This window comes from Lemur catta, chromosome 6 (assembly GCF_020740605.2).
Source record: "Lemur catta isolate mLemCat1 chromosome 6, mLemCat1.pri, whole genome shotgun sequence".
In the NCBI taxonomy this organism is placed as follows: Eukaryota; Metazoa; Chordata; class Mammalia; order Primates; family Lemuridae; genus Lemur; species Lemur catta.
Genome location: NC_059133.1, coordinates 41796850 through 41814253, shown reverse-complemented (window position 1 = coordinate 41814253; position 17404 = coordinate 41796850). Strand labels below are relative to the sequence as shown.

The 17404-nt window shown below is 33.9% G+C and overlaps 1 protein-coding gene across 2 annotated transcripts in view; it reads left to right on the top strand.

The window, feature by feature from the left end:
• TBC1D15 (TBC1 domain family member 15) overlaps positions 1-6820 on the top strand; it is a 60714-nt gene extending 53894 nt beyond the window's left edge. For both annotated transcript variants that reach the window (XM_045553356.1, XM_045553355.1), the window contains 5 exons: positions 2212-2311; positions 2717-2814; positions 4524-4640; positions 5170-5256; positions 6435-6820. In XM_045553356.1, the coding sequence (XP_045409312.1) occupies positions 2212-2311; positions 2717-2814; positions 4524-4640; positions 5170-5256; positions 6435-6653 (621 nt within the window). In that variant the 3' untranslated portion in view covers positions 6654-6820. The remainder of the gene's footprint in view (positions 1-2211; positions 2312-2716; positions 2815-4523; positions 4641-5169; positions 5257-6434) is intronic.
• The last annotated feature ends 10584 nt before the right edge of the window (positions 6821-17404 follow it).

Sequence of the window (17404 nt, the reverse complement as noted above, 5' to 3'; positions counted from 1 at the left end):
TTCTGGGGAGCTTTCTAGTCTTTATTCTAAAAAGATCTCTTCTTAGTATATTGCCTGCTAATATTTTTTTAAATAATATTTTTTTAAAATAATATTTGGATGAGGGCAATATGTGGCAATCAAAATAATCTGTATGATTATTTTTCACTGCATTGCTATTGTTTTGGCATCCTTAAATCTGTGCTGCTGCTTCTTGACTCCTTGTTTTTATTTTACAGCTTTACTTCATGTAAGTTTTTACTACTTTTGTGATGGCTGAACCTAATGTCCATAAATTTACTTCTGTTGATATTTACTCACATCTAATGTAGGTCTAGGTGTAGACTTTGTTATTATGGAAATATTCACAAAGTATAAAGATCTAATGAACTTATACCCATCATTCCATATAGTTTTCTTCCCTCCCTTTGTTCTCCACATCTCTCTATATATGTGCACACACATGTATTTATTTACAGGTACAGTTGAAGCCCTTGGTATATCCATTGTTGATCCCACTTCACCTCATCTAGGAAAAATTGTTTTGCAGTTAGTGTCTGTTGTTTTGAGAGTGTTTCTTTTTTTATATTAGAATGGGTAGCAATGGCTCATCCATGTTGGCACTCCCAAATCAACTCTAGTCTTTGGCTGTGTCACAACAAAAATTATCCTAAGAGAGTTAATTCTGCCATTCCCCTACAGGTCCCTCTAGTAAATGTGGACAAACTATATCCAGAAGCCATGAGATAGTCTATTAAAAAACTAGTTTTTAATTCATTAAAGCAAAGCAGCTTATTGGGAATTAGCAGCCTTTAATGTTTTTTTTAATCAAGAATGATTGTTTCTTGGCCGGGCATGGTGGCTCATGCCTGTAATCCTAGCACTCTGGGATGCCCAGGCGGGAGGATTGCTTGAGCTCAGGAGTTCAAACCAGCCTGAGCAAGAGTAAGACCCCATCTCTACTAAAAATAGAAATATATAGCCGAGCGTCGTGGCACGTGCCTATATTTCCCAGCTAATTGGGAGGTTGAGGCAAGGGAATCTCTTGAGCCCAGGAGTTTGAAGTTGCAGTGAGCCATGATGACACCACTGCACTTCAGCTGGGGCAACAGAGTGAGACTCTGTCTCAAAACAAAAACAAAAACAAAATTGTTTCTAATCTGTTAGTTGTTCTAAAGCACTATTATTGTACTCTAAAACTTTTCACAAGGATTAGGGCCGTAGGTTACCGTGGAGGGGTGTGGGCCACATGAGTTAGAGGGATCAGAATCATTTAAGCAGCCTTTCAAAGCATTTGTTTTATTGCCTCTTGGCCCCTTGACTCAAGTATTGGTAGGGAATCTACTCAACTTTGAAGATTGTTTAGAGCATGTAAATAAACCCCAGTAATTCTCAAACTTTGTGATCTCAGGACCCCTTTGCACTCACATGGTATTGAGGACCCCAAAGAGCTTTTGTTTGAGTTATATCTATTGATATTTATCATGTAAAAATTAATACTGAGATTTATAAATATTTATTTATTAAAAAATAAACCTATTCCACCGTAACATACATCACATTTTTTAATGAAAAGTAACTTTTCCAAATGAAAAAATTTACTGAGAAGAGGGATTGTTTTAAATTTTTCATTTTTAAAAATGTTTGGTTTAATAGAAGACAGCTGGATTTCACTATCTGCTCCTGTAGTCAGTGTGTTGTGATATCACACGTCATATAGCCTTTGCATTTGTGAGAGAATTAAAGTATGAAATCCAAATAATGTTTTAGTATTTTCATGAAAATGGTTTTGACCTTACAGATTCCCTAATGTCATCAAACATAAGAAGTAATTAATTAATTCTTTAAAATGAAGTACACGTTAAAACTAAAGTTAATTTTAATGATGGAAATAATTTGATAAATGTTTATTTCCCAAATGTCTGTTCCTTTCACCAAGTTTTTAATGCTTTGTGAAAAATAAGTGTGTCAGTCGTTCGCTATGCCTGCGTTCTTCATTTAAATCAGATGAATAGAGGGAAAAAAATAATCCTTAGTTTGAGACCAAGGATTCTCTCTCTTTACCCGCTTTTTAGTGTTGCTTTAGCTTTTAGCTGTGTATTTTTTAAGATAACCAGTGTGGTATAAGTCCAATATTTGTCCTCAGACATCATGTTTTAGTTATCAGTGAGTATGTATTATAAAATATTTATTAAATATTACTTGCATTTTAACAATTATTTCCTTTTAAAGCATCAAAATTTTGAAGAACAAATGCAAGGCATGAAGACCCAGCTAATTCAGCTGAGTACCTTACTTCGATTGTTGGACAGTGGATTTTGCAGTTACTTAGGTAAGTTTAATGAATCAAAACTATACCCAGCAAATTGTAGGGCAATGCACAGAAAAAAAATGTGAAGAACTCTTTTAAAGAAATACATACTCTACTGCTATTTCTTTGAGGAATAAAAGTGTGGGACCAAACTATCTTTGTATAATGTTGTCTTAAAAATTTGATTCATAAAATGTGTTTTTTATTCGGTGGTTTTAAAAAAGAAAAGTTAGCCTACAAATTTCAAATGTTTCCTTGAATTGTTAGAAAGCAAATTTCAAATGTTTCCTTGAATTGTTAGAAAGAATTGTTAGACTTTCAGTTGGCTAAGATGTGTAGAAAAATTTGAGTTTGAGAAAGGTCACTGTATTCTGACCTAATTAGCATTAAAAAAAGCTATATTTGTATTTTTTTTCTTTTGTATAGAATCTCAGGACTCCGGCTACCTTTATTTTTGCTTCAGATGGCTTTTAATAAGATTTAAAAGGGAATTTAGTTTTCTAGATATTCTTCGATTGTGGGAGGTGAGTTCTTAAATTATTATACAAATATAATATTTATTATGGAAAGAAACAGTTTATTCTGTAGAGTATAAATGGATTATGATAGCCTAACTGAAATTTCTAAGGCAAGTATTCCAAAATTTTGATGGATTTGTAGCCTCTCTTTAAAAATTAATGATCTCAAATCTCAAAGTGAATATCTGGTCTTTTGGAGCTTCTTTCTTCAAATCACAATCCCTATGAGATTTGGGGCCAAGAAGTATCGTAGAATAAGTTCTTTAGACCATTTGCTGCTTGTGTTCTTTTTTTGGGAAACTTGACTTTGTGTTAGGCTCTGCGACATCTGGTGTGGAGAGAATTCATTATCATGTTTTTGGTGTACATCCTTTTATTTCATTTTTTAACCCAGGACAACTCTTAATGAAAAACAGAAAATCATTTTGTATTTTCTTCTGAAGTATCTGTTAATAACAGATCAGTGTGCTTTTTAGTAGAATATCGATATAATGACTCATTGCTGCCTTATGTTTATAAACACTAAGGGATAATAGAAATTCTCCTAAGGAAAGACTGGGGAGACAATCCATTTGGATAATAAACACACCTAGATACAGTGGAACCCTGGTGCCCTCTGAGGCTTTTACAGCTGGAAATCTCTTCCTATACTGTTGATGACTCTGCTACCAGTAGACAAGGGGATATGCTGACTGAAGGATCTTTGCTTTATGCTCATTTCCTCTGTTCTAAAATTAGGAGTAGAACTCACATGCCCTCTACCTGGAACCATACTTAAATGTTTTTTAGTATTTTAACTTCTTTAAAGGATGAATTAAGAATATTACTATGACATAGCCAGAATAATGTCCCAATCTGTGTTTATCATATACATTGAAACTTTTATTGAAACCTTTGAAGTTAATTGCATTGTATTTAAACTTCTAACAATTAGATTTAGTTTGAGAATTGTTCAACTTGATTTACTCTTTTCGAAAGACATTAAAAACATCTTAGGTATGTTCTAATAGTATTTATTGTTTGTGTGGGTCTTTTTATCTTTCCAGAAAAGATACTATGTACATTAACCCGGGGGAAATTAAGGCCCTAAATTTGAGGGTATTATCTATATTTAAGAAGTGTAGCTATTGATTAAACATTTTATATGTTTGAGTATAAATTTGGGGTCGTTGGTTCAGTTTTTGTCACAATCAGGGATAATCTGAGTCATATAATATGTGTTTTACGTGTTTAGAATATGGAACTATCCTTGGGTGTTATTGAGCCCATGTGCTGTATAACAGCATCTTTTTTATTTCTAGGATTTAGGCTTTTTTTTTCTTTTCAGGGACTGAAGATTCACAAGTGAGAAACTGAAGGTTCAGAAAAATATTGAAAGTGTGTCTAACCCTTACACCTTAAACTTAACCTCATGGATGTGGCTCCTTTATAATAACATTTATCATATTGGTTAGACTCAGTGATTTGCTTACTGTAGTTATGTAAAGAGCCTCATTTAGAAACATCATATTCACATAATGTTAAACTTGATGATAGTTAACTTTGTAGGTAAGACTCTACTGCCCCTCATTTCATAGCTAGACAAACAGTGGACTACCCCAAATAGGCAACTTCTGCTTTGCGTAGAAGTCATTCAGTGTTCAGCATTGTATCTGTGAGGAAAATATTTTAGAATTGATATAGTTTACTAAATAGTTCTGTTTTTTTTTTAATAGGTAATGTGGACTGAACTACCATGCAAAAATTTCCATCTTCTTATCTGTTGTGCTATTCTGGAATCAGAGAAGCAGCAAATAATGGAAAAGCATTATGGCTTCAATGAAATACTTAAGGTAGTTATTCTTTTAATTTAGATTTTAGTATTTTGGCTTTTCCCTCTATTTGGTGGTCCTAATATATAGAACATTTTCTTAGATCATTATTGAATCTCTTGAGTAACTTAAATTGTATCAATAACACTTAGTGCTAGGACTGACTCTGTGAGAATGAAAGTTCAGCAGATACGTATTGGACAGTTATTTTTACCTGGATAATTAGGAAGAAAAGGAAATTCAAAAAATGCTTTCTTTTATGTAGTTTAGTGTTTAAAAAAGTAATCGTCTTTTGCGTATAACTTTGAGATAGCAGACGTGGGACAGCTGCTGGATTTAGTGTTCCATAAGCTTATTAGCTATTCTTAGCTTTAAAACTTGAAATAATCTAATGAAAGATGTATTGAATTTCCTCCATATTTATAGTATGTGAATATTTTTATTTTAAGGATTTTATCTGCAGTGAAATATAACTGGTAATAAATTGTATAGTAGAATATAATAGTGCTTTCAGTTTCAATTGTCATTTTATATTGTTGATACTTTTTAGCATATCAATGAATTGTCCATGAAAATTGATGTGGAAGATATACTATGCAAGGCAGAAGCAATTTCTCTACAGATGGTAAAATGCAAGGTAAAAAGTGTTTCAGATAACTGTAAGATTTTTTGTTTGTTTTTGATGAGTTGAGATCAAGAAAGATTTTTCTTTTTAGAAGTAAAATAAATGGTAGTTTTAACAAGTTGAGGGCAGACACAAATCATTGGTTGCCTTTTTGTTTGCCATTATAGATTTAAAGTATTTAATTGAAAACTGGACTAATTATGCCAGATAGGAAACATTTAATAATAAAGCAAAATGTAAAAGTAATGAAAATGTTTATATAACAATTAAAGAGGTTATAGAATTTAACCTAGCAATGATGTGTATTGCACAATCAAATTAATGAATACAGAATAGGCTCTCATATTAAATATGTAGTATCTCCAAATAAAGACAGATGCTAATAAGAAATAATTGAATGAATAGTATTATTTAGTCTGTGTCACTACATTTATATCAGTCAAGCTCTTATTTCTAAAAACAAAGCAAAGTTGATGTTATTATCTGAATTCAAGCTAGATGAGTATACTTTTGCTAGTTTGGGGCTTGGCATTGCTTTTTTTTTTTTTTTTTTTTTTTTTTAAGAGACTGGGTCTCACTGTGTTGCTCAGGCTGGCCTCAAACTCCTAAGCGCAAGTGATCTTCCCACCTCAGCCTCCCAGCCAGAGTAGCTGGTGCTACAGACACTTGCCACCGTGCCTTGTTTGTGGCTCTTGCATTTTCATGAGAATTCTTGTTTGGTCCTTGTATCATTTGTTCATGGATCCAAACAGTTGATTCAATTCTACAAATATTTATTTGATAGCTATTGTATTCTAAAACATGTCAGCCAGATACTTTTTACCTTTAAAGAACTTTTATTTACTGAGAGAAAGATAGTATAAATGAGTTATGATATTATTATCAAAAGGAGAAAGAGATAAATGCCAAATATTAGAAAACCATATGTTTGTGGAAGTGCTGGGGTGGAATAAAGAGTTAACTAATTTGGAAGATATCTAGGAGCCACTTACAAAAAAAAAAAAAGAAAAGGTGGTTAGGATTTCATTTGGAGTGAATAAGGAAGTTGTGAGAAGGGTACATGACATTTATACTGTTAGAACAAGTGTTGAGATTCTGGAATCAATGCAGTTTTAAACAGAAGTATTACTTTGTGATTATTTTTCTTCTCTAGTGAGTGATGGTTTTGTGTTTGGTTTTTTCATATCCAGGAATTGCCACAAGCAGTCTGCGAGATCCTGGGACTTCAGGACAGTGAAGTTACAACACCAGATTCAGACACTGGTGAAGATGAAAATTTTGGCATGACGCATCCTACATCTGCATTTCAGAGTAGCACCTTGCCTACACTTACTGCCAGTGGAGCCAGAGACGACAGCCCAACACAGATACCAGTGTCCTCAGATGTCAGCAGATTAACACCTGCATGATCATTCTTGCCTTTTTTTTTTTTTTTGAAGAGACACTTTGTTGTAATTCCTTTTCAAGTACTTGAAAGTTGGAAATTTAAAATCTTGGTATTGATCATGCTTTAAGGTTTATGGAAAGAAAATGTACTGATGTTCTTGCATTAAAGCTTTACAAAGATTTAAACTAATTATTTTTGTAGTTACTTCTACCAAATAGCCTTTCCTTTTCGATAACATTCCTTAGTATTTTTATAGCCAAGTACATTTTATTTTCTTGCTGATGAACTGGAATTGGATAAATATTACAAGTGGATGAGTTGGAAATTATGCACTTTGCAAAACATTCACTCTGTTTATTCTAAGTTTAGTGGGTTTTGAATTTGATTAAATTAAATGTTGAGCCTTTATAGCATTCAAAGCTGAGAAACTGTTACCTAGTAAATTTTAAAAAAGGATTTGTTTTTTTTCCTATTGTTTACAACAATGCTCAGCTTAAATATTTATTCTGGTTGTATGTGATTTAAATTGGACATTTTCATCAATGCAATTTAATGTGTAGATAAAGAACTATTTCAACCATTAAGTGGATTGGCAGTATATTTTTTACATTGAACTTTTCTTCACTTGTATATAAAGACTATAAGTACTTATTTATGAGTATAAGAAAGGTAGGCATATTTTGTTTAACTGAATAAACTTGACTATTGATTTATATAATCTGGTTTGCCGAAATTAATACATGCCTTCAATATGAGATCTTTTTCAAAACTATTTTCGTAGCATTTATTTCATGAGAACTACATTCAAATCTGTACTTGGTGTAATTTTAAAATTAATTGCTTGTATCCTCACTTTACTAATAATGTTTATTATCTTTCCTAATGCATTAACTGATTAATCAGGTCTTCAAATTTTTATAAAATACTCTTTGCAAAAAGCTTATGTCAAAATTTTAAGATACTATCACGAGTCTCAAAACAATACTTTTTTGTATATGAACGAAGCTGTTGTTTTTACCATGCAGTATTGCATGATTTTAAGTTATGTAGAATTAACATAACTGATTATATTTTAATTGTGATTTGTTAACTCTTGTATATATTATTAAAATAAATTTGAAGTTGAAGTAGTGTTTTCAGTTAAATTATGCTTAGAAATAGTCTGTTCTTTATCAGAAGAAAAAGCTAACATGAACCTCAGTACATCTCATATTTTAATGTGACTCAAATAAGCATTTGAATGAGTTATGGAAATTAGAAACATGACCCCTTTTTTATTTTTATGTTTTTAACTTGGAATAGATGGTAGGGGTACAAATGTTTTTTTTTGTTTGTTTGTTTTTACATGGATAAATTATGTAGTCGTGAAGTCAGAACTTTTAGTGTACCCATCTCCCAAAGAGTGTATATTGTACCTGGTAGGTAATTTTGATCCCTCACCATGTCCTATCCTCCTGCCTTCTGAGTTACCAAAGTTGATTATACCACTCTATATGACTACGTATACCCATCATTTAGCTCCCCTTATAAGTAAGTACATGTGGTATTTGTTTTTCCATTCCTGAGATAATTCACTTAGGATAATGGCCTCCACTTCCATCCTAGTTACTGCAAAAGACATTATTTCATTCTTTTTTATGGCTGAGTAGTATTCCATAGTGTATGTTTATCTACATGTGTGTGTGTATGTATGTCCACTTGCCAGTTGATGGACACTTGAGTTGATTCTATATCTTTGCAATTGTGAATTGTGCTGTGATAAGCATATGAGTGCATGTGTCCTTTTGGTATAATGACTTCTTTTCCTTTTTTACCACTACCCAGTAGTGGTAGATCTACTTTTAGTTCTTTGAGGAGTCTCTGTACTGTTTTCTACAGAGGTTGTACTAATTTATATTCTCACAAATAGTGTATAAGTGTTCCCTTTTCACTGTATCTGTGCCAACATCTACTGTCTTTTGATTTTTTAATGGCCAAAAGGTAGTGTCTCATTGTGATTTTAATTTGCATTTCTCTGAGTATTAGTGATGGTGTGCATTTTTTCATGTTTGTGTATATCTTTTGAAAAATGTTCATGTCTTTTGCCCACTTTTTAATGGGGTTATTTTTTTTCTTGCCTATTTGAGTTCTTATTAGATGCTGGATATTAGTCCTTGTCAGATGTATAGTTTGCTAATATTCTCTCCAATTGTGTAGTTTGTCTATTCTTATTTCTTTTGTTGTGCAGAAACTTTTTAGTTTAATTAAGTCCCATTTATTTTTGTTTTTGTTGTATTTGTTTTTGGGGTCTCAGTTATAAATTCTTTGCCTAAGCCAACATCCAGAAGAGGTTTTCCTAAGTTTTGTTCTAGAATTTTTACAGTGTCAGGTCTTACATTTAAGTTTTTAATCCATCTTGAGTTAATTTCTGTGTATTGTGAGAGATAGGGAGAGACGGTTCATTCTTCTGCATGTGGCTCTTCAATTTTCCCAGCACCGTTTGTTAAATAGGGCTTTCTGTCCCCAGTGTATGTTTTTATTTGCTTTGCATGATCCCTTTTATAACTGAAAGTATTTCTCATCAGTGTGGAAGTGAGCATAGTGTTGCCTTGGAAGATAAAATTTTCTGAGTAAAGCAACTTACTACAATTGATGATACTAGTATAAAGAAAAAGTTGTGCAGTTCTAAAATGGTCCTATGAGTAGACTCCCCCCCACCCCCAGAAAGTTAGGGAACCAAATGAACTTTTTTCCTAGTTGAGCATTAACTGACAATCATAATGGTAGAGCCATTAGATTTTAGTTTTTAATATTATGTTTGTTATCTTTCATCAGTTAATAATGAGTAAGTCTATTCAGAAAAAGAAAGTAAACTGATCAAAAACTCAGCATCACTAGCCTTTCATTTCCTGCTATTCAGGAAATTGCTTGGAACATCTTGATGTCCTCGTTGTTCTTCCTGGACAGTGGTTTTTTGGGAGTTTTTTTCTGCTATGTAATGTGATATCTACTTCAGATTTTTAAAAATCTTAACATATTTAGTAAGTTGAACTTTTGTCAAGTTTTATTATAAAACTACTTGTTAAAACATAATTTTTACTAAATGATGTGAATCTGTAGCATATTTTTTGATATGGAAGTGATGATACAGTGCTAGATGAAGTCTTAATCAGTCCACAAAATCCAGTTAGCAAATACTGTGTAAACTTGAGCTATTGAGATTGCTGAAATACATAGTTCAGGTAAATTTGTTAGTCTAAATATTTAAAGATTTGTTTCAATTTTCACAAGATGCTCTGTCTGCACCCTTATAACATGTAAAATATGTGCTATATCATGTGATATTTAAAGTTGTTAAAATTCAGGTAGTTTCTAATTTTAAATGTTAATAGTACAGATAGCCAGTCCCCAACTTACAGTGGTTTGACTTGGGCTTTTTCAACTTTGTGATGATGTGAAAGCAACGCAGTCAGTAGAAACCATACTTGGAGTACCCATGCAACCATTCTGTTTTTCATTTTCAATATTCAATAAATTACATGAGATATTCAATACTTCATTATAAAATAGGCTTTGTGTTAGATGATTTTGCCCAACTGTAGGCTAATGTAGTGTTCAGAACATGTTTAAGGTAGACTAGGCTAAGCTATGGTGTTTGGTAGGTTAGGTGTATTAAATGCATTTTTGACCTAAGACATTTTCAATTCACGATGGGTTTATTGGGACATAACCCCATCCTAAGTTAAGGAGCATCTATATTTTTAATTTTGGTATGAATCTGTGGGAAATGTTGTTGCATTTAAGAACCTTCCTATTTTGATAATTTCATGTATTTCAGATTCTTCATGTTTTTATATATTAGTAACTTTAGTCTTGGTGATTAGAAATTAAATCTTTTTTGAACAGTAAGGAAACAGCCTTTTGGGATAGATAATGAGTGATTCTTGACATTGCCAAGCGTTTTTATGGATGCCAACTAATTCTTATGGGAAATTCACATAATTATACATATTAAAGACAGTTTGTATAGAGTAACCCAAAATGTTTATTGAAGAACCTAGAATTTCACCTGACTTGTGTGCAGCTATATCCCAGGATAATGTTCTAGCTTGGGCATCTTGGGGTTTTTGGAGGATGCACGAACCTCTTACTGTGTGTGAAGACTTGTGTGTATATTGTGTATTTTTAAAGAGAGGTTATATAGTTTCTCAAAGTGTTCTCTGATTTTCCTCAAAAGCTGAGGACCATTGTTATAAATTAATGGAGAATAGTAACAATTTGACTCATGCTAATGATTTTATGTGCTGAGCCTCCATTAATTAAAATACCTTCAGAGTGTTCATTTCTGGATCTTTGGTCCATATTTTCATAATACATATCTAGATTCTACTTCCGACCTACTGGATCAAAATCTCTGGAAATGAGATCAGAAATCTGCATTTTAACTGCCATTATATATTGTATTTCATATCTTTTGATTTATCATCAGGTAGACAAGTCCCTAAATTTTTAAAAAGTTCCTCGATTTTCTAAGGTGGATTTGCTCTAGTTCTGGTTGCCATTTTTAGTTAAAAGTGATGACAGTATCACAACCTCATTTTATGTAGATTTTTCCCTCAAATCTTATATTTTGAAGAAAAGCTTTCAGTGTTCCTTCTGAACATGGAACAGGATTAAATTACTTGAAGTGAATCTGAAAGGTTTCCGTCAGAATCTAATGTCATTATCTGATACTAAGTGTGCTTGTATTTATAGTGTGTATATACTGCCATTTGAATGATGCACTCATATTTGGCTTGTTCTCCCCTTGGGATCTTATCATATGGGGTTTTTAAGTTGTAGATTTTTTAGGATTGTTTAATTACAAATGTTTTTCTCACTTCCATAAGTAGACTCTTATTTATTATCCATCTTGACATAGAGAAGAAACAGTGTGGTGCTGTTAGATGCAAGGGTGGAGGAGAGGGGACACATATGTTGGATATAACTTCTACAACTCTTTTTTGATATACAAAGCACTTCTCTCAGCCTCTGGGAAACTACATTGTGAACTTAATGTAAAGAAAATAATGTGCTGTAATCAAAAGTCTTTTCTAAGAACTATCAGAAATCTGGAATATCATATTTGCCTAATTGCTTCAATTTGTGTAGATAACATCAGAATGTTACGATAATAGATAAGCTTATTAAGTATGCCTCTTCCTCTCAAATATCTTTATAGTATATTGTTCTATGTGAAAAGTTGACAGAGTGAAAACAAATTCCCGTAAGCTTAGCTGTGATCAATGAGCAGTCTAGTCTGGCTCAGCTTTTTTAATTAAAAAGACTTATTAACTGCAGAGATGGGCTTTTGCTGTGACAGTCAATAATAGATGTTTCCAACACACTTCGTTTGGAGGCACAAGGGCCGGTATACTGCTTAAAAAAACACAAATAGGCCAGGCGTGGTGGCTCACGCCTGTAATCCTAGCACTCTGGGAGGCCGAGGTGGGTGGATCGCTTGAGGTGAGGAGTTCGAGACCAGCCTCAGCAAGAGCAAGACCCCGTCTCTACTAAAAATAGAAAGAAATTATATGGCCAACTAAAAATCTATATAGAAAAAATTAGCCGGGCATGGTGGCGCCTGCCTGTAGTCCCAGCTACTCGGGAGGCTGAGGCAGTAGGATCGCTTAAGCCCAGGAGTTTGAGGTTGCTGTGAGCTAGGCTGACGCCACGGCACTCACTCTAGCCCGGGCAACAGAGTGAGACTCTGTCTCAAAAAAAAAAAATTAAAAAAAAAAAAATACAAATAGAGCTGTTTTTAGGTGACTTTAAGTGTATGGGCTGTTGTATAGGGACTAGAATCTCTTCCATGAGTGTCAATGATCACTTTACAAAGCAAATTGCTCTCCAGTGGAAGAGCCATCAAGGTACTTTTTTTTTTTTTAAATGAAAATAGCACTTTAATTTCTTAAAGTGAAAGTACATGTTGGCAGCTGTGCTATTTTTTTCAAAGAGAAATGACTTAAACTTTCTGAATGGCAGCATTTGTACTGCAGGCTGCAGTCACTGTCAGGGCACAAGAATGGAGTGAGTATGCATCCAAAGAAAATTTTGGCCACATACTTTTTTATTAGCTAAATGAAGTGTTAAATGAGCCAAATGTAGTATTTGCTGACTAGGAAGTCATAAGAAAAGTTAACAAATAGTTTATATATAAAGAGTAGATTGTTAAGTTTTCTGAATGAAATTAAGTACTTGTACTTTTTGTGCTCTTAAGTAATGCTATGATAAACAGATGCTCCTATACATCCCCCCATTCCCCCCAAAGGACAAAATCCAAGATTACATTCTCTGGCACATGTCAGGGTGTAAAGAAGTGAAGTCTAAAAACTCAGTTTTAACTCCCTCAGTCTAAATTTCTGAATAACTTTGGGACAAATATTTATTCTTTGGTTAACAGAGCTTCTGAGGATTTTATATAAAGGCTGATGGACTTCCCAAAGGAGGAGAAACTCTTAATGGTTCTCACTAGTATTCTTCACATCCTGTTAACTAATAATAAAACTCTTCCTGTTTAGTATGACTCTTGCCAAAGTTTTATTGACCAGTGAAGTTAGAGTGGAAAATAATCCTTTTCATTGACATTTCATACCTGAGAAGGGCTTCATAAACTACAGCTTATAAAATGGGTGGGTCGAGTCTTAGCAGAAACACATCTCTTCTTAGGGAAGGAATTTAAAGAGTGAGAATACAGCCAAATTGTCCAGGGCTCACATTGAAAGCATCACCATGGATTAAAAAAAACACAAAGTCTTCCTTGTTAAGCTTCTTTTAAAAACCTTAGAAGTTTTACGTACCTTATTTTTCTTTTTGCTTTCTTATCACTTATCTGCTATCACTGACCCAAAGTTCCTTAGTCACAATTTAGTTTCATATCTATGTAAACACAAATAATGTGAGTTGTGTTGATAGGTGGTACTTTTGGACAAATAATACAACTTGCTTTAGGTGCTTTTTTCTCAAGAAGTTCAAGGTGGCTTCAGGGTGGAGTCTGGATGCTTGGGTCACTTGATAAGGTGCTTTATATTCTTGGAAGGGATGTAACATTTATCCCATAAGCTCTGAAGAAGCTTAAAGCTTCTTCAAAGCTATAAGCTTTGGGAGTCAAATGTCAGGAAAAAAATATCCAGTCAAACTGATTGAATTGTTCATATTAGAAAATGTCCACTGTACCTGTGAATGTGAAACAGATTAGACTATTTGGGTAAGAGCACAGATTTTTGAGTCAGTCACGGATTTGAGATCTGGTTCAGTTGCTGCTTTTGTGACCATCACCTCTCAGCTCTCACTTTCTCGCCTTTAGGTAGGGATAACACCTCAGGGTTGGGCGAGTTGGTTCACACTTGTAATCCTAGCACTCTGGGAGGCTGAGGCGGGAGGATCGCTTGAGCTCATTAGTTCCAGACCAGCCTCAGCAAGAGTGAGACCCTATCTCAAAAGGAAAAAAAAAAAAAAAAAAAACTAAAAGAGGAAAAAATAGTTGTGAGGAGTAGATATAAAATGTTTAATGTTGTGCCTGGCATGGTTAAGCATTAATAAATGCTACCATTATGATTATTTGATGGCAACCAAATAGGTAGTCACAGGCTGTTTTGTTTGTTCTGTTTTTTGTTTTGTTTTTTTTTAAGCTATGAAGTTTGCTTTTCCTCCCAAAATGTACTATCCTGCAGAAACAGCCTTGAGGCACCCTTTGGTTTGTTTCCCATTGACTGAGGTCATTTTCATTTCAAATCTGAACTGTGTATTCTGGTTTCATCCAAGCCGCTGCCTCACTGACCCTAACATAAATCACTATACTGTTTGCACTTCAGTTTTATCTTCTTCAAATTGGACTTAAATGTGCTTGCCTTTTATCCATTCTCTCTTAGTAAAGGTTGTTATAAAAACATGATCATGAGAACACAAGTGTAAGATATATCTCATATTTTGCTTAATGAAATCTGATCATTCTCAAGTCAACAATCGCAAAAATTAAAAACACAATATGTCTGCATTAAGCATTTTTAGTAATATGGGAAAATACAGTGTCTATTTGACAGTCAATGGACATTTTATTAGGGAACAGATTGATGCCTAAGGTTGTGGGCAGCTGTTTTGGGTTGTGCTTCAACATTAGGTCAGTTCAGTCAGGCAGACTCTGATACCAAATGGTCCTGCTTGATTTAATTTCAGATTATATTGTCTAGATGTCTGGATGGTTGACACTACCTCCATGCAAAATTCAAGTCCACTTAATCTTTGTTTATATTTCTTTCCCCTCTAAATGACGGATATGTAGTATTTAAGGGTAGTCAATAGGAATAAGTACACTTCCATTGTGTCATAAACACCTTCATCTGTTGCAATACGAGTTGAAGCAGTGGAAGCCACTTGAGTATGGTATAGTTTGGAAGTTTTCATCTGAGCACAAGTACATCCCTCACACTGGCTACCAAGACTAATAATCTTAAGACTTTTCACTCAGAGTGGGGTTTCTAATGTTCCAAGTGAACCTATTTTTTTTCCCACACTGCTGCCTTATTTTTAAAAGCTATTTGTAGATATTAAAGTGCCAGAATAGATGAGCACTTCATTAACTATATATATGCATATACCACATACATAGTAAATATCTTGAATCTTTTGTGAATATCTTGAAAAGGAAATGGTGTTATATATGAGCCTGCTTGAGTTTTCTAAAAAGTAAGTCATTGCAGGCTTACTTCATTTCCTTTTATTGATAAATTACTAAATCAAGGAGGTACCTCAGATAGGGTATAAACTTACTTTGGTATGATATTCATGTGGTTAATTTGAAGAAATTAGGAGTAGTTGGTATTAACAGCAAATAATTCCTGCCAAGGAACCTAAAGTATACCCTATAAGATCTAGGAGTCAATGTCAATGGAAAAAAAAAATCCAGCCAAATTGATAGGTTGGTTATGTGCTATAAAAGTCGGCCCTTTCTCTTGCCTTGTTCAATATGAGTTTAAGCATAGGTGGAATATGTAACAAATTTGCTTGAGACACAAACTTGATAGACTGGAATGATGGCATAAAACCAAAAAGGCAAGTTATCCAAGGAAAATGAATCAGACTTTTTTTTTCTAATCCCAGTCTCAAAAACAATCACTATTGCTTCTCTCTTTACGTATCTTCATACTCTCACATCCTATATCTATCCTTTAATAACTTCATACGTGCTTTCTCCATTCAGATTGGGGAATTTCCAGGCAAATACTCCCTCACTTTAAGTCTATTTCCTTTTATTCTTTCCCTCAAACACATTTCTTGGCATCGCTGAAGCTTAGCTTTCTCTTGAGGACATTGCATTTCCGGTTGGCTTCTTATTTAGCCAGGATGGTGAGGGTAAGCGAGGGAGTAGAAGTCCTCAGGTCTTTGATCTTTTTTCTACAAAATGGAATTGTTAGGGATGGATAAGCTGGTCTGTTCCAATTGTGGGCCATGGATGCTTCAGCATCTCTTTGGTGTTCTTAGTTTATTTATATTAATATCACCTTTTCCATTTCTTTGTTCATATGGGCTACAACCTCTCAAGATCTGCTTCTGTTTTCCACATGATTTAAGGACTGGTCTGTAGTATTTCTCTCATTTTCACTACTATCCTCAATGACAACAGATACCTATGTTGAGGACTCATTGACGTCCATAACGTAAAACTTAATTTTGTGGACCCACCTCCCATCTCAGCTGTTCACCATCATGGCCATTCATAGTAAATAGCCTTCTTCCACCTATAAGATCTTGTTTTGCAGGGCTCCCTATGTGACGATATCTCACTTTATACTTTCCCACTCCATTTCCCACTTCCTGCTTCTTGGCCCCTTTAAGGTCTTGATCCAAACCAATTCTGTTGGCTTCCCTTATGATTATTGGTTTCCTGCTTATCATGGATTATGAGGACAACCACCTCATTAAAAACTAGATATCCAGGTGTCTCTAATTTCTGCCAGAGATTCTAAATCAATGCCTAATTTGGTATCACTCTGGCTTCAGAACCAATGAGGCACTTTAACCATCCAATATCTGCCAGCTACTGTGTTAAGCACCTTAGACACATCCAGTTTAATCAGCATAACAGCCCCTTAAGGTTTAGGTATTATTGCTCTTGTATTACAGAAATGGAGGTTGAGAAAAGTGAAGTCATGTGTCCTCCTTAAGCACAGCTAGGCAATTAGCAGAGCTAAGATTTAAACAAAGGTTTATTAAAAACCAATGTCCTATTTCTATGCAGTATAATTTATTTTTAAAGTCTATATTTTTGTAATCAATGTCACATATGTGCATGTTTTCCACAAGATTTGTTGTTATAAGAAACTGTTCCTCTCCTCCCCACCACCCAAATCCTCCTCTCAGTGGCAAGACCTTCCACTGTCAGCTGATTCTTGTGATACATTTACTTCCATATGTCTCAATGCTGTAACATTTGTGTGTTGCTACTGCTTTGATTTTTAGTTTTAGCCATTAACCATTGACTTCCTATCTTGGAAGATAGGGATTTAGCTTTTTACCCTCTCCCTTCAGCCCCCACTATTCATATGCACCCTTCCTTATCTTTCCATCTTCCAGTATAGTTGATATAATATTGGTTAGGTCAATATTTAGTGCTTATATTATTATGGTATTGTAAATGCAGTTCTCAGCTGAGACATGTTCCTTCTCTTTGTCCCTTTCATTTTTCTTTAAGAGTCAATTCTTACGTTCTATTGGTTAAAATAAATAAATAAATAGAAAGTAAAGTGTTAATTCTTA